Source organism: Populus nigra, chromosome 1 (assembly GCF_951802175.1).
Source record: "Populus nigra chromosome 1, ddPopNigr1.1, whole genome shotgun sequence".
NCBI lineage: Eukaryota > Viridiplantae > Streptophyta > Magnoliopsida > Malpighiales > Salicaceae > Populus > Populus nigra.
The window spans coordinates 39,053,946-39,080,556 of record NC_084852.1 but is presented as its reverse complement, the minus strand read 5'-3'; the positions used below and the strand labels follow the sequence as shown (position 1 = coordinate 39,080,556).

The window sequence follows — 26,611 nt, the reverse complement described above, 5'->3', positions numbered from 1 at the left end:
CGACTTGATCATAACAAAATCAACATGCCAAACACTAAATTAACATTAACATTAGTAATAACCATGAAGGTTCAAGACATCTATGATGTCTGATTTTATGCTGGACAGGGAGAACTTAAGCACGCAATCTCAAAGAAGTCAGACAAGTCTACCATAAGAACCATCCATAGTAGTAAATTTAAAGTACCCGAACACAACAACATTGTCAATCCACTACCAGAGTAGGAATGTTCTCCTAACCACGTAGAGAAATTTTGATGGCATTTCTTGATGAAGCCATCAAAATAACTTGCAAGAAATTCCCATGCTCCTTTTAAGCATCTGCATGAAAACATACAGTATAATTAGAAATCGTCTATTTGTTTTCCATCAAGTCTTGGGTCGCCTAGGATGGGAGGTTGTGGAAAGCACGTTCCAGAGGGAAACACACTTACCATTTGGGGAATGATAACTCCTCGGAGCAGAGTTAGGAGCCATTGGAATGGCCATTGATAACTGAACACCAGAAGAGCTCTTGTTAGATCTTTGATCAGTGAAATAGGAATCCATATCCCTGCATTTAGGCCACTCATCAAAGAGAGGCTGAAGAGACTGATTTTCCTGCCTCATAGATCCTGATGAACTGAACTCCCTTCCAAATAAATATTGTTCTTCTTGTTGTTTTGATGGTGCATCATCAACAGTTAGCGGCTCAAAATCCTGCAGTGTCCGTAGTTGTGGGTAGTTTTGCAACAGAGCATCATTTCTTGATTCTGGCACAGGGCTTGCAGGGACTTGGGATGTGAGATGCCAAGTGCTGTCCACAGTAGAGTTCATCCCGAAGCTCCTTGTATTTCCCAAAGCTTCTGGTAAGAAAGTTTTCTCGTCTGCTTCAAGCTTCAGTCCATGGAGAGACCTGCAATGCCAGTTTGAAAGAACATGCCCAGTTGGTTTCTTTATAAATAAATTCCATGGCCTTAGAGTATGCTTTGAAAGGATCACAGACACCTTTTTTTCCTTTGCAACACATGATCAAACTCTCCAAGAAATCCAAGCTAATCTTTACATATTCAAGTGCAACCAAGATCACGATGTAGTAGTACATTTAAAAAAAAAAGGAAAAAAGATCATGATGCTGTCGTTTAGTGGGGAGCAAGTCAGATGTAAGCTACCCACTCCATTCTCTTCAAAACTATTATAAAATTCACAGTCATTTTCTTTCTTAATTAACAAACCTACACATTGCATCTAAGCATGGAAATGGGATGCGGGAACAATTCAATCCATCTTCTGAAAGCTAAGAAATCATAAAACGGAGATCCACAAATGATAAATATGTATAAATGGATAAACTGGTGCAGCAAACTTCAGAGAGAGAGAGAGACAGCAAGAAAAAAAAGGAAAAATATTATGGTAACACAAGAATAGATCACTCCAACACTTTCAGATGTGTAGCTTTATATAGCCAAAAGTCCAAATCTCATCAGCATACCTCCATCTATCATTAAACCATGAATATATCACTGTTATGATTTGAAAATATATGATAGCAAACCAAAATGAGATATCACTGCAGCAATCCATGATCACAATCATAGACCATAAAGTGTACATGAGCACCCGTCACCAATGATAGCTAAATTTGGTTGCACTAGCAATTGTACAAACTAGAGTGGGGAAAGGAGGGGATTTTAAGGTTTGAACCTCATTTCTTACTTGTTTCATAAAATCCCCGTTGGACAGGCTGAAAATGTGATACTATATTTTGATGTAAAAGAAACAAGAATTCTAGACAAGTCTGAACTATATTTCTTAAAGTTGTGACAGCATCCAAATTATCTGAGTATTAATCTGAAAGAATAGAGGCAATCCAAAGACAGGCCACATTTTGTATGTCATGGTATGGATACTGGCTAGCAATGCAGCTAATGGGTTTTAGTTGGTTGCCAAAAATGCTTACTGCCAGCTCCAAATAAAGGATAAGAAACCAACTAAAGTTGATATTTTAAGAAATATTATTGATGACAACAAGACTCCTTACAAGCCACAGCAAGCTAGCAACAGCGAAGAGCGATATGGGAAAGATGAACCTATTCAACATATTCCAAGTTTTCAACTTGTTATGTCAGCCTAATTTGTTAAAATGAGATATTAGGTTTCCATTGAAGTCAATGGTTAATGAAAAATGTTGGAGTGCTTTCTGAGCATGATTTCAAAACAAGTCATCAATTTCACCACTTAATCCAATACATTTAGCACTTAAATGAATGCAGTAATATATTGCTTACCTTAATGTGCAAGACCATCACTATAGCCCTTCTTTTTACAAAGCTAATAATTAATATGAAGTTAATTATCAGTCTCACTGTAATGACCAAGGTGCTTCCACCAATTCATGCAAACATATTGACAGTAGCAAATATAAACTTTAAGCACTGGAACATCATGACTCGAGCACCTTGGCTTGCTGAATGCAGCATAAGGGTTGACAAATGCTTTATGTAATGTTTAAATGGCTTGGCTTCAGCATGTTACTCAAAAATACAGGGTGCATCAAATATCACATGTCACTCTAATGATATACCGCATCACCCATAGATGTACCAATATATAAATATAGATTGCTATCAAGCACAAATACTTTAATACAACCTTTGCTTGACATGCAGTTTGATTAGTACAAATAACAACCACGCACCTGTAGTCTTTACTATTAACACCATAAGGCATAGACTCCATCTGCCAACGTGACATGTTGCTTCCAAAGCCTAAGGGGCCAGGATTACCAATGGTGGGTAAAGGCATAGTCGTATACGCTCTGCTGCCACTGCTGCTGCTCCCAGTTACAATTTCTGACGCAGCAGTTGACATGGACTGAGAAGTAGTTTGTGATTCCACAGGCTTTCTTGAACGGTTACGGCTTCTATTCATATGCCGCTCACAATACTTGGAGTCTGGATGAGCATCTTTGGAGCACCTCCACTTTTTGCCATCCGTCCTCCGGCACCTTCCTGGCTCTGAGTCAATCTTCTTCCCAAAATAGGAACAATAGCTCACTGCAAAAGAAGACCAATATAGCATGTAACAAACACAAAACATAACCTGCAACTTTAAGATTATATGATTAACTGGATATCACCAAGACATTTGACAAGACAAGTGCACACATGCAAGCACAAGCACACACAGGACGACTTGCAAATTAAGATAATTTCACAAGTCAGAAAACTGCACTACCCATTTCCAGTAAATTTTCCTCCAAACCATTTACCTGGAGTAAAATTCAGTTACTTGAAGGCTATTTGGATGTCTCGTTGCATACTATTTCTCACCTCATTGTCAAAGCATTTAACAGTCCAAATATAAAAACAGATTACTGAACGTGACAAAAGGGGTAGCAAAAAGAAACAAAATGCAGTTTTTAACCAGTCTCAAAATATTTGAATGAATAAGCAGTTCATTGAATTGATTAAGATGATAAAAATTTTGAGAACGAATCCATAGTTACATATGGGTTGTTTATGAGTAAAACTACTATCACAGTGAACAGTTAAAATTATAAAAAATTAGACTGACCTTGCCAACTTTAATTTTAAACAAATACCAATCTGTTTCAATTTTAAGACACAAACTTCAATTGATATTAAATTAGAGATGCAATTCTGATAAAAGCCCTTCTTGACATTTGGATCAGTTAAAGAGTAGCCACCATCACACAGGGCAATAAAATTTGTCACAAATCAGATTGACATCTCCAGCTTATTTTTTGCCTCGTTCATTATAAGCAAACAAGTCCTAAATTCACCAAACTTTATAAATCTTAAAAACACCAACTTTAATTGAAACTAAAGAAAAACTAACAATAACAAAGAAGAAAAGATAAATCCAAGAAAAATGAAACATAAAAGAACTAAAGCCAAAAGGGTTTTTGTTTTTGTAGCTTACAATTTGATGGGTGCAAGAAACCAGGGGAAAGAAGCTGGAAACTCTTGCGAATAGGAAGGAGAAGATAAGGAGGGACAGATAATCCAGCTTTTAAATACTTAAAGATAAGAGCTTGATGCTCTAGCTCATGCCACTGAGCCACCGTGAAACCTGGTTGTGCCCTTGGCCCCACCGCCGCCACTGTGACTGATGAGTTGCTCATTTCTTTCAGTTTTCTCTCCAACTTCACTTGGGTATGAGTCCTGACTTCTTCTGCTACTATTTTAAGCAACCCTGTTCAACAAATATTGGAAAAAGGAAGGAAATTTCAGGGTTAGTTTGTGAGATATTATATCCTTGCATGTGTGTTACCAGGAATCAGAAAGAAAGAGGATTTATTTTATTTTATTTTATTTTTTGCTTTTACCTTGGAATGGGAGATGAGAGACGAGGGTTTGGACATAGTTGGGGGAAAGTTAAATGTAAAAGAGAGAGAGAGAACTAATAAATTTTTGTGTTCGGTGGAGAAATGGCTTTTTATTTTTGGAATTTTGAATTTTGGGCATTAATGCTTCGATTTTTGGGAAGACAACGAAAGTGGAGTACATATGCTTTTGGTACTTGGTAATTATGGTACTTGATAATTAGTTTTTGAAATATTTTTATTTAAAAATATATTAAAATAATATTTTTTATATTTATTTTAAAATAATTTAAAAACACGATAAAAATTAATTTAAAATAAAAAATATTTAATTTTTAAAAAATACTCGACAATAGTATCAAAACAAATACATTCATGGTGTTTGAGATTACGATGCAAGCACTTTTTAAATTATTTTTTACTTTAAAATATATTAAAATAATATTTTTATATTAGAATATAAAAAATATTAATTTAAATTTTAAAATAAATTCAAAATTAAAAAAAAATACAATTCAACAATATCCAATGCGTTTGAGTTTCATTCATTAGTGTAATATTAAAATTGGTATGATTTTTTTCCCCACTTGTTAGAAGGATTCACCAAGAGGAATGCATGAGATCTATTTATTTGAGTAATGCTTGGGGTTACAAGCTACGCGCTCATTAGATTTTTAGTCCACTTGTACAAATTAGAGATGCATGGATGGCATTAAGTGTCTTAATTTTTTGGTAGGTGAAAATGTTATTAACTTTATAGAGACACTAGATAATAAGTTGTGACTCGGTTTATTTATCTTTTTATATTTAATTGGTTAAAAATTAAATTTTAAGTTTTTTTATTTTATTTTTTATATGACTATTATATTTTTATTTAATTTTTATTTTATTATTAAATATTGAGATAATACATTTCCATAATATTGAAAAATATTTATTTTTTTAATTTGATTATTATATATTATTTTGGTTTGGTTTATTTACTATTGTTGCCTGATTTCTTAATCATGTTATTAAGTTAATTGTGTTTATTGAACCAACTGGAGTCAATTACTCAAGTTTCATAAAAAAATTTTGTACTTCTTTAAAAATATTAGCATTGCATCGACATCTATTTTTTACGTTGATAAAAATTTGACCTGGTCCGAAGCATTATACAAGCCACTAATACAAATGAAAATCTACTTCTTCAATATATCAACGAGACTCGTTTTTTTTTTTTACAAGATCCACACTTTCTTAAATACCATGAAAATATCCAACAAGTTAAAAATGCCATAATAAATATGCAACATCTCTTGTATTTTTCTAGATGATAAATGATATATTAAAAGTTATGTTTAGTCCACTTACTTGTTTCCTTATTCTACAATTCTTTTAGTTTTTGTAATTTTAATTTTGGTACAAAGTATATTTTCTTAAAATTTCAATCCTTGAGTTGCAGGGAGAAGAGATAAAATCGTCGAATAATGATGAGCGAGAAAAAAAACCATTAGTTAGCCATATTTCGACAACAAAATAGATTAATATTGGTGTCAAAAGGTTCCTTTCGATGAGGGGTCCTATTGAGATGTTTTTAAACCTTCATCTTCCTAGAGAATGTAAATCGGGGCTGGGAGAGATTTTTTTTCAAATTGATTTTATGTTTCGGGATTATGTTTTGGGTTGAAAATGAATGTTTAGATCAAAAGAACACCTCGCATGATTTTGCATGTGCCTCTACAATAAGAAAAACATGGAACAACAAGTGATGTGTTGGCTAATGTATTTTTGCATTTTCAAAAAAAAAGGGCCGATGACATGTCATTTGCCTATTAAGAAAATAAAAAATAAAAAAGTTCTTAGTATGTGGACCATGCCCCAGCCCTGTTGGGCCACCTAGACACGTGCACATAACATTTTTTTCCTTTAGTTTTTTTTTATTCTTTTTAATTACATCTTTCAACATTGAGTTTTTATTAATTTTTCTTTATTATTTTTTTTTTTTTAGTTTCATTAGTTAACATTTGGTTGATTTTGAATGGGTTTCATAATTTATTTCGGTTTTTTTTTTAGGTTTATCACGATCTCAAACAAATTATCTCATATTTGGTTGGTGCTTAATTTTGCTTGTATTTATTTTTATTATCGTATTATTAAATAAAAAAAATTTCAGAAAAAACAAAGTTATTAAAACTTATAGAAGTTCATGGCTCGGATCACAGGTTTGATGGATTAAATTGGGTTGATTGAAAATTGAGTTTTATATTTTTTTTGTTTGCTTTCTATGAGATTGTTACAATCTCAAACAAACAACATGATATTAAGTCAATATTGAATTTTACAAGTGTTTATTTTTGTTATCATAGACTAAAATAAAAAATAGTTTTCAAAAAACAAAAGTTATTAAATTTAATAGAGTCTATAACTCAAGTCACAAGTTTGATGAGTTAGCTTGAGCTTATTAGGAACTGGGCTTTATAATATGTTTCAGTTTGCTTCCATGAGATTATCGTGGTCTCAAACAAATATCCTGGCATTGAGTTGATACTTGATTTTACGAGCATGTGTTTTTGTAATCATATAATTAAAAAAAATAGTTTAAAAAACTAGTGGAGTCTATGATTCGAGTTGTGAGCTTGGCATGTTAAGCTGTGAAACTTGGGTTGATCTAATATTTTTTGTCGTCTGGGTATTTTCTTTGAAAAGGTGTCATCTTGAATTTTTAAGTCAAATTATGTTTTTACTGATCATCGAGGTTATTTTTGGACATGCCCAATCAAATGTGTTACGTCATGATAACTCTCACATAGTTTACTGAAACCCAAATTATACAAAGAGTTGGGTTGAGAGATTTTAATGTTGACTTATTAGGCTAAGTTTTTAAAATTGTTGATCTTTATATAAAATTTTATGTATGTTGTTGTGCTCATAACTTTATTTTATTTTATGTTTTATTGAGGAAATTCATCATATGGTATTGTGATTTAAAATTGAGATTTATTTACCTTTATGTTTTATTTTGTAGGATATGATTTTATATGATTTGCAATAAAAAAAATTTCTTTTAAAAATACCATTGGATTGTATACCCTCACGAACATAGTCATAAAACCTAGACCGACATGAATTGGCCTTTCTAAGGTCTGAATTGGTCCAAGTTGAAGAAAAATAAAAGAAGAAAAAATCAGGCATTACCTTAAATCAGGTTTCATATCTATGTTTATTAATTGACAAAGCCCTTCACTCATCCCAACCCACCTAGATCATTATGGGAGCAGTTGATGATTGTCGGGCATTCTCCATCAAGTGCATGTATGTTAAAATTTCATCTTGATCTATTATTATTCCAAATTCTAGTTAACATGAAAAAAATAATTCAAGAATATGTTGAAAAATAAATGTTTTGTCTATTTTCTTCTTTATTTTTTTTTAGATGAATTTAAAAGCTCATGATGATGAGAGCCAAATGAAAGGTAATAACTCAATGTATCTAGTCTTGACAGAACGTCAAGCCCAGATAATATGGCTCCGACTTGCTTTTAGAGCCAACATCATTGAGTTTAGCTACACGCTAAGCCCAAGTATATATGGGTCTAGCAAGGTACCGAATTCAACATTCTTGGGTTTAGCTACATGCTAAACCTAAGTACATGTGGGTTTGACAAGATATCAGACCCAGTATCCTTAGTTTAGTTGCATGTTAAGCCCAAGTATATGTAGGTGTGACAAGATATCAGACCTAACACCCTTGGTTCAGCTACACGCTGAGCTCAAATACATGTGAATCTAATAAGGTACCAAACCTAAACATTCTTAGATTCAGCTACGCATTGAGTTCGAGTACATGTGGGTATAGAAAGATGCTAGATCTAAATATCATTGGGTTTAACTATGCATTGAGCCTAAGCGTATGTAGATCTAACAAGATGTTAGGCTCAACTGTCTTGGGTTCAGCTACACGCAGAGCCCAAATAGATATGAGTTTTGCAAGATGTCTGACCTATAACCCTTGGGTTTGGAATCATTACAAACTAGGAGGTGTTTGATTTAGAGGTGTGGTTGATTTTTTTACGGGACCCACATAAAAACATGTATTTTTTGTTTTGGTGAGGTGTGGTTTGTACTTTAAGAGAGTTGTACCTTTAAAAAAAGCCACCACACCTCACGAAAATAAAAAATTACATGCTTTTTTATGTGGGTCTCACCAAAAAAGTCACTACACCTCCAAGCTAAACACCCTCTAAATACATATGAAGTTGATAATTTTTTTAGACCCCATGTTAGGTCATATGGATTTGTTTGTTTATTCTCATGTCGTTTAACATAAAATAATGATTGTCTCTCTATATCCCTAGGTGTATAAAAGTCTCCAAATGACTAACAACATTTCCATCAATATTAATTTTCTATAAGAGATATCTATCCCTCATTGATGTTGTGTAAGAGATATTTATCTCTCATTAATGTTACTAGGATAAAATAAAGATCCAACCCTTTTATTCAAGCAATATAACGAAGTTTAGAGACTATATATACTTTTTAAATTAATCAGGTAAATGGTTCACACTTTTTTTTATTTTATATTCATACTCTTATTTTATTAAGCATTTATCATGCATAACTAATAATAAACATTCTTATTTTCAATAATTTAAAGTTTATTCTCTTATTTATTGTATTTTTTTAATTAAAAATCACTGACATTATCATCGAATGATCTCTAAATTCCATAAAAAAACTATTTTGCAGGTATTGGATCTTCTATCATCAATCATCAACTTCTTGAACTCTGGTCAAGAAAACATTAACGTAAACATGTGATTACTTTTTATTCAAACACTTAAAAAACCCTTTTTCTTTAGCATATTGGATTTTAAAACACCATCACCTTCTTTATTTGTCGTTTCTAATAATGAGATTCAATATTATGTTTTCTTTAGTTGATTTTCGGTTATTAGAATTATAGGGAAATCATCTAAAATATATAAAGCTCAAACTTATTCATCATGGTATAAAAAACAAAATAAAGTATAAACTCTCTCTGGGATATATTTTATTTAACTCGATTTTATTCATATAATAAAAAAAAATCCTGCTAGAGTTGATGATGGCAAACGAGAATGATTTCCCCACTCATCATCAATCCACCCCACCATTTCCAAACCCAAATGAGAGAGGCAGTGATAACAACAATAATCATCATTAGCAATGAAAAACACAAGAGAATGGATAAAAAGCATATTAAAATCTCGGAAAAACTTTAATAGAACTTTCCATTCCCATACACATAAATGAAAGGTACCATACATCTACAGAAAGGAGGTAAGGTACAAGTTCTTTTTCCTTCGTATTTCCTCTCTTCTATGCCATCATCTCTCACCTCCCAATTACTCCATCGCACCATGATAATTAATAATTGAGAAGAAACCCCAACCCAAAAAGCTATAAAACAAAAGAGAACCGTAGTTTACTTCTTCGTTGATTGCCCAAACACCCCTGAAGAAAGAAAAGCAATCTCTCTCTCTCTAGCCATGAGCAGTCTCTTTGGTTTGGGCAGGTAAGTGAAAACCTTTTTACTTTGGTGGGTTCATTTTAACTAGTTCCTCTTATTTCTTGATCGCTTTTAATTAATTAGATCTGCCGTGTTCTTCTCTTCCTGTGTTGACCTAACTTTAGTTATCAAGACACCATTTTTTTGCACCCTTAGCACTCGTTTACTCTTCAAGCATCAACCTTGATAGCTTGCAAGTTAGTTTCATGTGCAGCTATCAATACAAGAATGTGTTTTTTTGGGTCCCTTGCTGCATGGAGTGTACATTGAAATGTGAAAAAAGGATGGATCTTTTTTAATTGACAGATTTTAGCTGTTAATTGATTGATATACATGCCAATTATGTGAAAAAAAGTGTTTCTTTGCGTGGATTTAAAGCTGTTGTTTATTCCATAGGAATTTCGTTGTTACGTTTTCTACTGGTTAATCTGTCTAATAAGCTGCCTGAAAACAGAAATCAAAGGACATTCCGCCCAAAGAAGAGTGCACCATCAGGGAGTAAGGTTGCCTTTCTTCATTTGATTTATAATTCAGCTTATATTCAATATGGTCTTTGAATGTGATGAATGTATGACCTCATACCAGGGTATGTTGAATCTCTATGGCCTTTAGATGTCTTTGACGACCGGATGTTGAGGGAACATTTGGCTCCTAGGATATTTTCACCGTTCGGTCTCTTGAGATGCGTAGTCTTTTTCAACTTCTACTTTCTGATCATTTGACAGCGGGGAAAAATTGTTGTTTAGAATTTGATACTTCCCCATCAGAATATGATGAATATCTTGTTAAACGTTTATGACATGGGGACACTTATTAGATTTTATTTGTTTTGGCATTCCACGCTGTCTTTACTAGATCTAGGCCTTTTAAAACAAATATGAAAATTCAAGAATAATTGAGTGGTAAAGATGCACAGAAATTATATTATATGCAAAATATGATTTAGAAAGAACAATGGGTCCGAGTTATGTTATCTGCATATACAGTAGAAGACAAAGAGTTGAAACTTGAAAGGTATGAGACCTCTAAATCAGTTGAGAGGAGTTCACAAGAGCTAAAGAAGGAATGGGAGAGCAACAGCGAAGGAACACTATCTTATACTTAAATAAATGAACTATATCATGACTAGAATAGACATAGCATATAATACAGGCACATGAATTTTTGAAGAGTGTATTCTGGTCGATGAACGTTTCCTTTCTGTCATCAATGAGAAATCTAGAACTTTAAGAAAATTAACAATTTCAAAGAGATTTGAGACATAAGAGCATACTACAATTCTAAAACGTGCAAAATAGTAAGTGTAGGAGATAGTTTTTGTTTTACCAAATAATTATGATTTTAGAGTAAAACTAGGAATTATATAACTTAAGCAATTGTTACTTGGTACTAAAATAATTGATATGAATGAGTAGGATTACAATGAATTAGTGATTTAGGTTGTTCCAGGGGCTGGGAAACTTTAGAAAGGAAATAAATTGAGAATGTAAAGTGATTCATAGACATGCATATAGGGAAATTTATTTGTGTATGTCTCAACACGTGGTATTCATTAATAACAAAGACAGCAATAGAAGTTTTATGGAAGGTATTTTGGGACATGACGATGCATTTTCTGTATATGATTAGCAAAACCAATCTTAGACTGGAAAGTTAATGTCCGCACCAAACTTTCCTTAGAAAGCTAACATAATAGCAAGAGCATCCCAGACATCGAAACACATTCGTTTAATATCATCTATATCCAGTTGCTCAAAAAAATGGCAAGACCACATACCAATTTAAGCATTGAAATGATTAATATACAGCGCAGTTAGGTCTGGCCTGAGCCTCTATCACTTATTTATAATATTAGGCCTTGGATAAACAGACTCCTCAGTGGCAATATTCTTGTTGAATCTCCAACTTGTCATGATGCAGGGTGCGCAACTTAGAAAGCACATTGATGCGACCTTGGGCAGTGGAAACCTGAGGGAAGCAGTAAGACTTCCTCCTGGAGAGGATTTGAATGAATGGCTTGCTGTCAACAGTAATTGCACTCTCTCTCTCTCTCTCTCTCTCTCTCTCTGCCTGTTTGTGATCTTAGAATAACAAGTTCTGGCACCTTCTTTTTACCATCATCAATCAGTTATTATAGTGTGGATAATGAAATTGTGTGGTACTTGAAGCACTGCAATATTGAGTTGAACTGTTGTATTATTCTTTCTTTAGAGAGCTAATTTAGTGCAAGCTTCTATGTAAATTCAAATCTGAAAAGTTTTTGGCTTTCTGATTTCAGCTGTGGATTTCTTCAACCAAGTGAATCTTCTCTTTGGTACCCTCACAGAGTTCTGTACTCCTGAGAACTGTTCTACTATGAGTGCAGGCCCCAAGTATGGATTTTTTGTACTTCCTTGTTAGTTTTGCTTATGTGTATTGATGTTCCAAAATATCATCTTGGATGGGTATTTGGGAAGAATTCTGTGTCATTTCTGGTGGCTGGAATTCCTTTTCTGTCAGGCAGCAAATAAATTTAAGACTAACAACCTAGGAAGTTACCATAAAAGGCTCATGTTTCACACGGCCAGAATTATATGACACCCAAACCCCCTCTGTTTTAGCACTTTAGGAAATATGGTATTTTCAACATTTTGAAAAACCAGGCAAGTGATTTTCCATTCACAGTCACTGTGCAGTTCATTCAAAAATAGTGTGATAGTTAATTTTGAATATTGCCAAAAAAGGATATTTATTCAAAATATCTAAAATAATTAGATATTTAAATTTCTTGAATTAATAGTCCTGATGTTTTCTATCACCAGTGCTCCCACATCACCTAGTCTTCCACATGGATTCTACTCATGTATTGTCAAACTATTCATCTTCAATGGATTAAGTTGTAAGTTTTGAGATCACCAGTGCATATTAAATTTTACAACTTGGGCTCCCATAAATCAAATGAATGTGCAAATAGCACATTAAACCATTGACTTTTCTTTATTGAAATGAAAGGCGAGAGTTCTCTTCAACCTTTTTCCAGATTGCTTACAAAGGATAATTGACCAAGCTGATTATTATGGATTTGGCTTCTATCCATATTAAGCTAATTCCAAGTGTATTCAAACAGTTTTAGCCTTATGTGTTTGTATTTCAAATGTGATTTGATGCATATGAAATTTTACAGGTATGAGTATAGATGGGCTGATGGGGTACAGATCAAGAAACCTATTGAGGTTTCTGCTCCAAAATATGTTGAATATTTAATGGACTGGATTGAAGCTCAGCTTGACGATGAATCCATATTTCCTCAAAGACTTGGTAATTAATCATTAGACTTGTACTTTTTTCCAAACTATTGCGAAATGAAGGTAACGTAGTTGACTTGTTTGGCCCTAGGACACATTCAGGTCAGTGACAAATTGTTAGGCTGTGGTTGTGTTGGGGATTGGGTTCAAATCTTTGCTAATAATAAATATAAGAATGGTTGGAGTTTTTCATGCATGATATTGTAAGCAAGGGTAATGATTTTGGGGATGCTGGTTTAATTACCATTACAGATATGTCATCATCACCATCGCCTCTGTAATTGAAAGTCTACAACTACTATATTAATAATTTTATGGTGTTTTTGGGCCATGGATGATCGTAAACTGTAGAAGTCTGCATGTTTTAATTAATTCCCTGCTGTCATAAAAAAGAGCACATCTCGTAATTTCAATTTTGCAGGTGCACCATTTCCTCCCAACTTCAAGGAGGTTGTTAAGACGATCTTCAAACGACTATTCCGTGTATATGCCCATATTTATCACTCTCATTTTCAGAAAATTGTGAGCCTCAAAGAGGAAGCCCATCTGAACACGTGCTTCAAGCATTTCATCCTATTTACCCATGTGAGTTCCTTGCTGCATATTTCAAATAATTTTATATTGCTCTGTTAATCAAGAGGGAATTTTTTTTTTCAAGCTCAATTAACTTGATGTGATATTATTTTTTCCATGCAGCACATATTCTAAACCTCTTTATTAAAAAAAATCTTATTCTTTATTTCCTTTCCTGAAAAAATGTTATTTACTGTTTGCTTGGTACTGTTTTTTCCCCTCATGCTCTTCCTTAGTGATGCAGCAAAAATTTGAGACGTCTGCCCTACTAGGTTCTATGGAGGATCAGAGCATGGAAATTGGGGGTTGTAAGGGTTAAGATTTTAAAGTAAAAAAAAAGGGATTTACGGTTTGGAATTTGATTTGAGGATGAAAGTTACTAGTAGGTTTTCTAGGAATAACACATGGAGGAAGAAAAATTTACGCATCACACATAGGGTTCTGAGGAGTCACATCTAAGCACAGCCTTTAAAGCATAAATGCTGGAGAATCTATTCAAACACCCGATTCTCCAAAATAAAGCATCGTAAATGGAGGTAATTTATAGACTAAACATATTCCTAAAGCTTTAGGTAGTTAGATCCTAAACAACAAGGATACAGACTCTTTTATAAAAAATAAAAATATTACTTTTCCTGCATTAAACCTACTTGATTAAGGACAAATAAAACACTGAAACATGAAATAAAAACCTGGACCTAGACAATTTCCAACATATCTGGAAATCATAGAAATATCCCTATCTTTGACAATCACTGCAAAATACAATAATTCTACTTGTTTTGTCTGCATCACTGTGTCTGTCAAGTTGCCGTTCTATTTGTTCTTAAAAAAAGCTGCAATCCAGTTTCATGCAGAACTTTGTTGTCAGGCAGTTGTTCTTATATTACATTATACTGTTTTTGTGCAGGAATTTGGGCTAATAGACAAGAAGGAGCTTGCTCCCCTTCAAGAGCTTATAGAATCCATTATCGTTCCGTACTAAAAGGGGTGTGTTAGATTTTATCACAAGGATGCATGGTAAAACCAAATAAGTACTGCTAATCAGAAATTGATGTAACAGTCTCCTTGCTGCTGCTTTGAATAATCAAGTATTGTGCATTGCATGTGCCACATGCTTATATATTTCAAGTGTTTCCATAGTAACTCTTCTTGGCTGTATCATGAAAAACTGTTCTCTTTTTTGGTACAATATGAAAACTGTTTAAAGAACCTTTGTCTGAAGGGGACTGGTAAAAATTGTATAGGCCCCATCTTGTCATGAGGTGGATGTCCAGCCACAAAGGCATTACTGGTTGGAGCTTCTATTGCCGGCAATCGGCACCTTTTAAATTCAGGAGAGCTGCAAACAGCAGTTACTAAATTTCTGATTTGTTTCAAGGTTACTTTATGGCATGGGATGCTCTTGTCGGCTTTAAAAGTCGACCTGCAGAGCTGTCATAAATTCTGTTTTGGATCTTTCTTTTGCTATCATGAAAGTTTTTAATTTTTAATTTGAGAACTGAACATAATTCACAGTAATAGTTGTTAATTATTATTGAATATTATGGAGGGAATTAAATGTAATGTTTCGATTTTTTATTCAATTGAGTAACAATAAAAATAGATATCCGTAAAAAAAATAACAATTTAAATTTTAAGGAATAAATCTATTTTTCAGTTAAAATTCTCTCCTCTTGTTCATATTTTTTTAAGAAAAAACAAAACATTAGCAACGTGGTTTATTAAATAAGAAATAAAGCAATTAAAATATAAATTAGAAAAAAATGTAATAAAAATAAATATGTTTAAAGAAAACTGTTTTTCTTTGTTTTATTCCAGTGTTTTTTATTTATAAAAATACTTCTTTTTAAATTAAAAATTATCATAATCTTAGAAGATAACTTATACATTAAATATATATAAAAAATATAAAATCTAGAAAAAAAACTTACAATAATAAAATAGATATTTTATTTGTATTAAATGATTTTGAGTTCTCTTTTTTTTAATAAACACATTTGATTCATATATAATTATTAAGAAAGTAATTGTTAATATTATTATAAAAAGCTAACTTATTATTTTAAAATTATGACACAATTAAATAATTATTTAAATAAATTTATTAAAATTCAATCTTGTTATAAAATGTACAAAAACAAAATAGGGTAAAATTTTCTTTTGGCTAGGCATGCGTCGATTAGAGAGATTGGCATGCGCTCTCGATCTAATATTATAAAGCCTAGGCGTGTTTAGATTTGGAAAACTAAATTTATAAACCTAGTTTTTTTTTTATATAAAAAAAATAGATAACATATTATTCATCCCTATATTTTTTTTAAATAGCATGGACAATACTATCCATTATCAATATTTTTCAATCACTAAAGGTGACTTTCATAATTGAAAAATCAAGATTCAAGTGTTTGTATCTAAAAAATCTAAATTTTAACTTCTTTTTTTCCAGAAACATGGACAAATCATCGTATGAACCTCTAAGAACTCTATTCCTAACACTAAAACACATTTTAATTAAATAAAAAAACTTAAAATCAAATAAAATTTTAAAATTTATTTGAGTCCTGATCACTTTGTCATGCATAGTTGAAAATAAAAACCATTTTTATTAAATTTCATTTTAAAAACAAATTTAAAAACACCAAAATGGTAGTTATTGATAGTTGAAATGTAGTCATTGATAGTTCTATCTCCTTTTTTCTCTGATAATTTTTTCTTTCTTCTCCATATATTCAAGGAGTGATATAAAAAAATGAACTTAAGAATCAAACTATAAAAATCCTAAACAAAAAAGATCAAATATGAAAAAAATAAAATTGGATGGACCAAAATGAACTTTTCTATGCCAACACGTGAAAAGGTTTTATTTTTCTGAAATATCAATTTTGATCTTTCACTTTTAGTTTTAAGAACGAAATTTAATTTAGTAAAATTGATCTTTAACCCAACATTGGAGTATATTTAACGACATATCAAGCATGTGAGACCGTGCAAATCAAAACATATAATAACACAATAGAACTATGTCAACATAGCTTATAAGGATGTAATTGAAAATAAATGAAATTCAATAATTAAAATGAAAAAAGCTCAGGAATTTAGGGACCTAGAAAATTGTCTATGAATATTAATGTGAAAAGTAAAATGAGAGAGAAGTCATAGTAGATGAACAATAAGAAAACCAAATCTCTTAGTTTATTTATAATTGTAATATAATTATTGATATTTCTCACGCTTGAGATATTTTTCTGAAATCTATTTTTTATTTAATTATATAACACACACACACATATATTGTCATAGGCAAGACAACAAATAAAATAATGGAGGAAATATATATTTTTGTCAAAATTAGCTTTTCTTATTCTTGATTTTTTTTACAATATGTTTTTTTTATTAGCAACATGGTTTATTGAATAAAAATTAATGGCAACTACAAAAAATTATTTGCAAAAATTATAATGGTTTAACTACAAAAAAATATTTGCAAAATATTAGAAGGAAAAATGTATATTTTTAGTCAAAAACTTAATTTCTTATTCATGTATTTCTTTTTGGTTTTGATGGAAACATGTTTTTTATGAGATGTATTTTTTTTCAAGTAAATACTTATTATGATCATGAAAGGAAGTTTCAATTAAAAAAATCATTATTAGATAATTTTTACACACGAGAAAAGTAAATCATTATTAGATTATTTTTACACACCTATATGAGAAAAATAAATATGAGAAAATTATATAAAGAAATTTATAATAAGAAATAATATATATTTTATTCTCATTCAATATTAATGAACAAATTATTTTAAAAATGATGTCCATTAGGCTAATACATAATTATTCATAAAAAAAATTGTTAATATAATCATAACAAGCTCCTATCTTCTTTAAAACATTGGCATAATTCAATATTTTGTTACTGACATAATTTTTATTATTTTCTCTATTCCATTGAAATTTAAATTAACAATTAGTAGCAGAACAAATTCCGCCGATAATATTTATTGGTAATTATCAACGAAAAAATTTCATTTTTATTTATGTTAAAAAGTATTGATGGAATATTTTATATCTATATTTTTATTGTTATTTGTTATTTTTCTGGTAATGTGCAAATTTAATGACACGAAGTTTAAATTTATAGTAAAAATATATAATTAAAAGAAAAAGGGATGAAGCTAGAAAATAGTGTGGCCAATCTCATATTCAAGTGAAAAGGCACTTTTTAATTCTTCTATTTCTCATTTATTTCTTTTTTGATTTTTTTAGTTTTTAAAAATTTTATTTTAATTTAAAAATTCATTTTATTTATTTTTCAACTCTTGAGTTTGAAAGGGAAGAGAAAGCCACCTGAAAATAAGAGGAAAAGGATAAAATAACTAGATGATTATTAATTTTGATATCACTGATATTTTTTTTTATCTTTTATCTTGTTGAAAAAAAAAAGACCAAGACTCAAAAGTTTTTTGGATTCAAGTTTTTTGTTTTTTGTTTTTGACCAATTATTTTTTATCAAAGTTTAGAAATGAGTTCCTTGAGGTCTCTGTCTCTGGAGTGTTTATCGGGTACTTTGAGGAATAGTTGAAAATATATTTTTTTGGTGCTAAAAGTTTAACTTTTCAAGTTAGAGGGAGGCTAATACCTAAAACAAAATTTCCCATTTGTTGGATTAGTAAGGAAAATTTGTGTCGTTGGTGTTTCGTAAACGAGTTCTAAATGTTTTTGATTTTGATGTTAAGAACAAATTCTATAAATTAGAGTCATTTTGACATGACTTTATCCACTTTAAATTAATTCTAACCATACTTATTAATAACTTTTCCTTGAATCAAAAGATAAAAACACAACTTACGAAAATCATAAGAAACATAACTTTAATTTCTAGAATATCTTATCTCCAATTTGGCGTTCCTTATTAGTATGATCTGGCTTTATATATATATACATATATATATATATATAAAACCCTTTAGTTTCTAGAAAAATGCCATTGCGATACCCATGCATCATGTTGAACCCTTCTCTTGGATGAAACCTGTCTTTCCAGTTAATTTTCAACCCCCTCCACTCTCCCCTGCAAAGGGGAAGGGAGGAGACAAATACATTGCACTTATTTGCACAAGGTTATTCTTGAATTTTCAAAATCAAATGATGCATGAACTGAAGAAGGTGCAGGGAAGGCAAAACTGTAAAAAAAAAATAAAAAAATCAAGTTGATGGGTCGTTGTTGTGCCTCCTTGGAACCACCATGCTCCCCGTTTCAATCTATTTGTTTTTTGCCTTTCTAACCACTGATTTTGATGCACCAAATGCGAAGTCACGTACAGAGCTTGCAGACTAGAGCTCGCGATGCTTCCTTCTAATCCAAGACCAAAGCTTCAAAAGGTGCCATGTACTTTTTAGAGACCCTCCAACCATACTAACCTCCGGTAGCACTCATGCTAGAAACCTGTAAAGCCACAAAATTGATCCCTTTAATCAATGAAAGATGCGTACATTTTGTTATCTCATTAAACACCGGAACCTTTTATCCAAAGAGAATCTGTTTCCAAAGCCTGTCCAGGCTGCATTGTGTAGCATTTTGACATTGCATTAAAGAAGACTTCTTTTTTTTTTTAAAAAAAAAAAAAGCTTAGTTTCCATTGATGGGATTCTGAATGACAGATATGCACCTCCAAGGGTACAGGCAAATTAGAAAGAAAATGTTCCTTCAAATTATAAGAGCGGAATAGGATGCTTTCATTTCACTGGAGATCCACATTACTCGTGAAGCAGATAAAACAATGACTAGCAGTACAACTATAGCAGATAAATAAAAGGAACTGGAAATGGGGTGAGATTGAAGCCCATATTTTTACCTCAGTCTAATCCATCTTGAACCACACGCGAGCTATTAAGATCAGAATGCCCATATCTTGAAGCTGCGAAACCATATGCTGCTGCAACTGCAACTAGGACACCAAAGACCATGGAAAAGAGCTGAAAGGTTGCAAGCAGCTCGCCTCGAATCTGACTTTCCGAGGATCGACACATAATCTGATTGCCCTTAAGCTGACATCCATCCGGCATCATGGGACCATAGAGACAGAAGGCAGTCTGGTAAAACCAGAGGCCTTGCAGAGTCATTGCAATGCCACTAGATAAATCAACCGGGAAGTTGGTTGGGAGAAGAGCCCCCGTGACAATGGATAAAACACAGAGGCCAATCAGGAGGACAAGGAGGAGATGGTAGTGCCCTTCAAGACCTTTATGGGTTGTTGAGTGAAAGTAAAACAATAGATACTCTGCAGAAAATGCTGCTGCAGCAACCAAACAGAGGACTCCTTCTGGCAAGGGTAGAAATCTGAGCAAACAGTTAAATCAGCAAGAAAGCTCCTTCAGAGAAGTCTACTGAACATTATTTTTTTCCTCTTTGAGAACTATAACAGAAATTAAATTTCTGGTGTGTATGTCAGTGTGCAACTATGCATTCAGAACTAATCTCTCTTATGTATGGTTGTAAGTGGTCTTCCATGTACCTAAGTTAACCGTGTAGAAAATGTTAAGCACATGTTTTTGCCATTATTGCATTATCCGTAACTGCAACCTACCAAGGAAATGTATTTCTGTGTTCATGATCCTATGAACAAAACCGTGAAAGTTATAACAAACATCATGAGAAATTCATAAAGTTTAAAGTTCTTGTGAGCTTATGATTGCTAAATAATTCAAAAGCATCTTTATTATCCACTTTAACTCTTCACGGGTATGTAATCGAACTATTGCTAACCACACATTTAGCTTTCACAAAGTAGTTGCTTCGTGCAAATAAGCTCTTATCTAGACCTCGTTTTGCCTCCAGCAGGATGTACCGTTTTAAAGTTCAGACTGTCCAAACTTCACGACAAGTCAACATGAATGATCACGATGGCTGCAGAGTATAGACCAGACTCACAAGAACACTATGGTCTAGGGCATGCAGAACGAGGATGACGAAGTTAAATGTTAATTATGGTACAGGCACAGCAATCATATGATTTGGCCTAATGCAACACCATTTTCTTATGCATAGAAAATAAAAATTGAAGTCCTATGCTATTCTGCCTCGGATTCAATTGAATGAAACCAACCAATCCCAGATATGAAAATTTTAAATCTCTTTTACCTAGATTAAACTGATAGCTATTAATATCAAATATTAATATTTTTTTAATAAAGTAAAAAACAATCCACAAACACTGAAATTATAAATGACCAACCTTGTTTTCTCTGATAGCAAACCGACAGCCCCAAAAATAAAGAACATGAGAAGCATTCCGCCGTGCTCAAAATCATTCATATGATGAGGATTCAAGACTCCATTGACAAAAAACTTGAGGTGTGTAGAGTACAAAAGCTCAATACACATATCAATAAAGGCACCGCCCGCCACCAGATACAGCTCTAAGTACTTCAGCTTCCCATCAAAACCAGGCACAGGGTTCCAAACCCTGACTCTAAATGACTTTGGATTCGATAAATATCTAACCAAAGAGCTCCATATATGCCACACACCAACCAATAAAAACAACGTTCCTGGTAAAGCATGACCCTTGAAAGAACCCATCCTTTTTGTGTACTAATGCGACTCCCACTCCACTCTCCTTATTCAACTACTACACTGAAATCCTTTGCCACTTGTTTGTCTTCTTGATTCAACAAATGGGTTCTGATTCAAAATGAGGGAAAAGAAAGAAGAGTTTTAGACTTTCGAGTATTTTTGGAATAAAGCAGGCTTTTTCCCAGTTTATTTCTATGACAGTATTTTCATCGTAGAAGACTTTTTCAAAGCAAAGGAAGCTTCTTCACGGTAGATAAATAAAAATGGGTTTCCGTGTCTGCTCTGTTTTGTTGACGAGAAAATCAAGCAAAATAATTTTCTTTTTTCGACAAAATAAACAAAGAGAAAACAGAAACGGCAGCTCATTGCAGATCTGTCGATGCGAGTCTTAACAAAAATTATTGCAAAGCCTGTCAATAACTCAGGAAAGAAATTTTCTCAGGAAACAATCAGACTTTAGGTAAAATCAATCCCGCTTTAAAAGTCAAAATTAAAACAGAAGGCAAAATCGTCTTTCTTTCCTCTGGCAAAAAGTCCATATCAAAATCTAGCATTTCCCCTAAACATGAAAACAGAAAAATGAAAGAGAGAGAGAGATAGAGAGAGAGTAAAAAGAATATGTACTGAATTGTTTGTTACCACGTTGGTACATGAACTATAAAAGTGCAGTGGTATATTGGATAATATAATTTTTACGTACTTACATGATGATGGTATGATTGATTTCGAGAACATAAGCTATAGTTCTGTTGTTGAGAAGAGCATAATTAGGATCCAAAAAAAGTTAGTGCTTGCTTGAGCTCCCTTCTCCAAGCAGATACTATTGTTATTTAGGGCGAGAGAGAGAGGTGGTGGTGGTGGCCCTGGTGGCCGAGGGCGATCTGAAAAGGAAATTGGGAAAGCCAGCAAAAAGAGATGGAAATAATGCAGGAATCATTTGAAATGGATCGTCAACTTGTTATCACTATCTACCTATGTCCGCCTATCAAATTTGTCCCTCTATGATGCTGCTTTTGACTGGATGCTAGTCTATTATATGTACACGTGACCCCTGCACAGCACTGTATAGCATGGTTGTCAAATATGACCATCCCCGGTGGAGCTCGGAGCCGAGTATTCGAGATCTTGACCGGATTTTAAATAAAAAAAATCTAGGCTTATAATATAACAAACTAAACTTGGATAACTTGACCGGTTAATTCAAAACTCAAGTGACTAGTATAATCTAGAGAAGACCAGGTTTATATAAATATATATATTAAAACTTTAAATATATATATTTTTTAATTTTTTTAGGTTGAACTGGAACTTAACTTTTTGATTGGGTTAACTCCCAGACAAGTTTAATAAATATAATGAATAGCATATGACTCACTGACCTATTTTTTTGTTTTTTTATTTTAAATTAGTTTTTTAATTACTCATTCATCGCTGACTTGATCTTTAAAGTAAGAATTGCTCACTTCACGTATTATTCTTGATGGTGTGTTTTAGATTGTAATAATAGTAGTGTTTTAAAATGTTTTTTATTTAAAAATATATTAAAATAATTTTTTTATTTTTTTAAAATTATTTTTAACCACACTTAAAAATCATTGAAAAAATATATAAAAAAGTTTATTTAAAAAAAGAATTCAAAATTTTTATTTAAAAAAATGTTGCCCGACAGTTCACTTGCCTCTACAGCTCATTCTCATTCCCCACCTTATGTGGTAAAGCTAAAAGTCAACCTTCACACTTTTAATTTCTATCAACTGAGGTCTAGGCCACGTCACGTCACGTGGCATAGCGCTAGTGTACTTAAAGTTTTTAGTCCATTTTTTAAAATAAAAATTATACATGCACTAAAAATATTCTATTTTCACAGTAGAAAAGACAAAATTGTAATTTTCTTCAATTTTGTTATTGTAACGGTACTGTAGCAGTGTCAAATTTTTAATTTTTTTCTTTTTAGATAACAATTCATTTTTTTATATTTTTTTATACTTCTTATTTTTATCATTTTACTCTTAATTTATTTTCTTATCTTTATTTTTTTCATATTTTTTTTTTGTTTTTCCTTTACATGTTTTTTAATAAAAAAATTTTTTATTATTATTTACACTTCGATTATTTATCACTTTATACCATTTTTTTTTATCTTCATTCTTTTGTGATTTGTGTTTTTTTTCTTTACATCTTTTTTTAAAAAAATAATTCATTATACAAAGACTAAGAAAATAATATTTCATTATAGTAATGATAATATTGTTTTATTTTTTTACTAGGTTAAAAATTAACTTGAAATGTTACATATTTTTATTAACGAATATGATCTTTACTATATTTTATTATATGTATGTATCGATTTTTTGATTCATGATTATATTTTTTACTCGATATCAAATACATGTTAATAACACTTATACATTAATTATTTTGCATTAGAAAAAAAAAATATTTGACTTGCAGCTAGGCGAGTAAATGTGTTAATATTTTTTTATATTTATTGGTATATATAGTTCTTAATTTATTTAATTTAAAATTAAATTTTTTTTATAAAAAAATACATTTAAAAAGCTTACATGTTTTTATTTTATAAAAAATTTTTATCCAATCTGCAATAAAATACAGGTTAAATAACTAGTATTAGCTAAACCAGTGGGTGATACAGGAGAAATAACTGTAGGCATACCTTTTCCATATTAATTAAAATTTATTACCGGTAATTACTGAGATGGACCACAGATGACTGCAGAAAGTCTGTTAATGTGCCCAACATACCAAGAAATTTTCCATAAATGCGAATTTAAACAACTTGAAGTAGTGAAATCTTAAAACGGATAAGAAAGTCTTTTTTTTTTAGTTTAAATTATGAAACTAATATTTAAAAGAATTTATTTTTAAAATGTGTGTATGCTAAAATTGTTAAAAAAATAATTAAAACTGATTTAATGAATGCTTTTATCGTGAAACAAAAAATAAAAAAGTTTTAGAAAATGGTTTTGTTCTCCCACGCCTGCAAATGCATGAGAAAAAACATTGCCACACGGACAATCATGAACTAAAATGTCAAAATTAACAAAAACTAAAATAAGATGGTGTTTTCGAATTATGTTTTTCACTATATATACTATAAATATGGGTTGAGCTGCTGATAAGGCAAAAGCACAAGACAATGAAAAATCACATAAAATATTATTTTGGTTGGAACATTGGCATGTTTGGGATTGTAATAGTAGTGGTAGTTTAATATATTTTTTGTTTAGAAATATATTAAAATAAAATTATTTTATTTTTTAAAAATTATTTTTGATATCAACACATCAAAACGATCTAAAAATATAATAAAAAATTTCATTCTCAATAAAAAAAAAAAAATTAAAAAACATTATTTGCACCATTTTCTCAAACATACCTCAATTTTTACTAGTAATATTGCTCAAATAATAGTCTAATGTATTCTAACTTACTATGAGACAAAAACTCCTTGATCCCTACTAGGTACTAAAAATCAAAATTTATAAATATAAAAAAAAATAAAAAATTCAAAATTAAACAAGAAATCCAAAAACAATAAAAAAAAAACAAAATTGTTCAAACAACATCTTCAGAGCTTGATTTGGAAGTCTTTCAAAATTGGTTTGGTAAAGTAGGACCATTCTTTTATTCTATTGGATCTAAAAAAATCTTTTGAAAAAATATGAGCCCAACAAATAACAGAATGAGAAGTTATTCTTCTATATTTATCTAGGAGTGAGAAAAAAAATTAAAAAATCAATTAAATTAATAAAACTTAAAAATAAAATAATTGAAAAAACTGAATCGTAAAAAAAAACCGATTAAATCTATTATAATTTAAAAAAAAAACCGGTTCGGTTTCAGTTTTATAAGCCTAAAACCAAAAAAACCAAGCCAAACCCGAAAAAACCGGTTTTTGTTCTAAAATAACCGAACCGAAACTGGTTGGTTTGAACCGGTTTCAGTTTTTTTAAAAAAAAACCAATTTGATTATTTTTTTTAATAAAAAACGAACCGAACCGAAAATGACCACCCCTATATTTCTTTTACACGATCAGATATTCTCTTAAATTTAACACTATACCATTAATCCATGAAATCATCTACTAGGCTGTCAGTGTATTTTTTTATGGCAAACCTGCATAGTCTGGCCGTGGTAGATATCCATAAGACTATTCAACACCTTCAGTTTTTGCTAGCCCAGCGACATTAGTTAGTTGCTCTGCCTTTCTTTGTAATTTTTCCCCTTTTCCCCTGCTTTCATCTAAGATCAGGAATTGTGTAAGAAAAAAATAAAAGATTTGGGAAAATCTATAGTTTAGTTCTTCCTCCCTCCCTTCTTGTAATTCTCCAGCTTCTCACCATATCATAATTACCTTCTAAAAAAAAAAATGCAGTGGAAATTAAATGTGAATGTTGGCTTTACATTCATTCTATCTCTTGCCCCTTGCTCTTTACTTTAACTAAGCCTCTGTTGATGAGGTTCTTAGAAAATTTCGATAACTCGGCCATCTTGCATTTAAAACACCAATCATTCTCATCATCTTCCTTTTTGACTGCTTTCTCACTTGGATATCTCATCTTATGGAATGGAACTGCACAATGGTTGCCAAAATAAATAGAATGAGGATCTAAATCCTCATGTTTTGTCCTTCTCTTTTGTATACCTATATGAAATTTTATTTCTGTATTTACTCTTAACTTTAAAAACACCCTCTACTTTTATTTCTTCTAAATCCATTTGTTTGCATGCATGCACACTATTTTTTCTTTTTTTCTTTTTGATCTGGAAATTTAAATAAAAAAACAGAAAACAAGACTAAACAGTCGACCCACCTTCTAGTTTTAAGTAATAGCAAACAATTTATTATAGAAAGTGCAACTATGGAACCTTGTTTGTTTTTATGTTTCAAAAGTGTTTTTGAAAAAAATCAATTTTTTTTATTTTTTATTTACTTTAAATTTAAAAAAATTTGGTGTTTTCATATCATTTTGATGTACTGGTATCAAAAATAATTTTAAAAAATATTATTTTAATATATTTTTCAGTTAAAAATACTTTAAAAAACAATCGTAACTACACTTCTAAACAAGATTTTAAATGTTAGAAATATCATAGCACACATTGTCAGATTTGTGTTTTACTATGTTGTTTTTCTTGTTATTGTTCTGGTTCCTGAAGTAATTATTTCATAAGTGGGGAGCTGTCTATATTCCTTCAATTTTAATTCTCCTCGATGCTATCAGAACTCCTGGATTTGTTCATCTATTTTATGCTCAATCAAACCTCCCTTACTGTCCAGTTTCATAAAG

General features: G+C 31.4%; 3 protein-coding genes across 4 annotated transcripts; 1 reads left to right on the top strand and 2 right to left on the bottom strand.

Moving 5' to 3' along the window:
* Window positions 1-25: 25 nt before the first annotated feature.
* Window positions 26-4,457, bottom strand: LOC133692481 (growth-regulating factor 4-like). Its single transcript, XM_062113468.1, has 5 exons — window positions 4,331-4,457; window positions 3,925-4,197; window positions 2,678-3,035; window positions 435-895; window positions 26-321 (listed from the first exon to the last, which is right to left on the bottom strand). The coding sequence occupies exons 2-5, from the start codon at window positions 4,124-4,126 to the stop codon at window positions 314-316; spliced, it is 1,029 nt and encodes a 342-aa protein (XP_061969452.1). The 5' UTR covers window positions 4,127-4,197; window positions 4,331-4,457; the 3' UTR covers window positions 26-313.
* A 5,149-nt stretch (window positions 4,458-9,606) lies between these two features.
* Window positions 9,607-14,929, top strand: LOC133675481 (MOB kinase activator-like 1B). The gene is made up of 7 exons (XM_062096877.1): window positions 9,607-9,866; window positions 10,315-10,363; window positions 11,781-11,889; window positions 12,139-12,232; window positions 13,024-13,157; window positions 13,566-13,729; window positions 14,628-14,929. The coding sequence occupies exons 1-7, from the start codon at window positions 9,841-9,843 to the stop codon at window positions 14,700-14,702; spliced, it is 651 nt and encodes a 216-aa protein (XP_061952861.1). The 5' UTR covers window positions 9,607-9,840; the 3' UTR covers window positions 14,703-14,929.
* Window positions 14,930-18,728: 3,799 nt separating this feature from the next.
* Window positions 18,729-22,348, bottom strand: LOC133680957 (uncharacterized). 2 transcript variants are annotated; one of them, XM_062104022.1, is made up of 4 exons: window positions 21,999-22,348; window positions 20,958-21,406; window positions 19,578-20,062; window positions 18,729-19,168 (listed from the first exon to the last, which is right to left on the bottom strand). In XM_062104022.1, exons 2-3 carry the CDS (start codon window positions 21,302-21,304, stop codon window positions 19,579-19,581), a joined length of 831 nt encoding a protein of 276 aa, XP_061960006.1. In that variant the 5' UTR covers window positions 21,305-21,406; window positions 21,999-22,348; the 3' UTR covers window positions 18,729-19,168; window position 19,578. The 2 variants fall into 2 exon arrangements, with proteins under 2 accessions (XP_061960006.1, XP_061960005.1); XM_062104021.1 differs by having other exon boundaries at window positions 22,003-22,345.
* Between the last annotated feature and the right edge of the window lie 4,263 nt (window positions 22,349-26,611).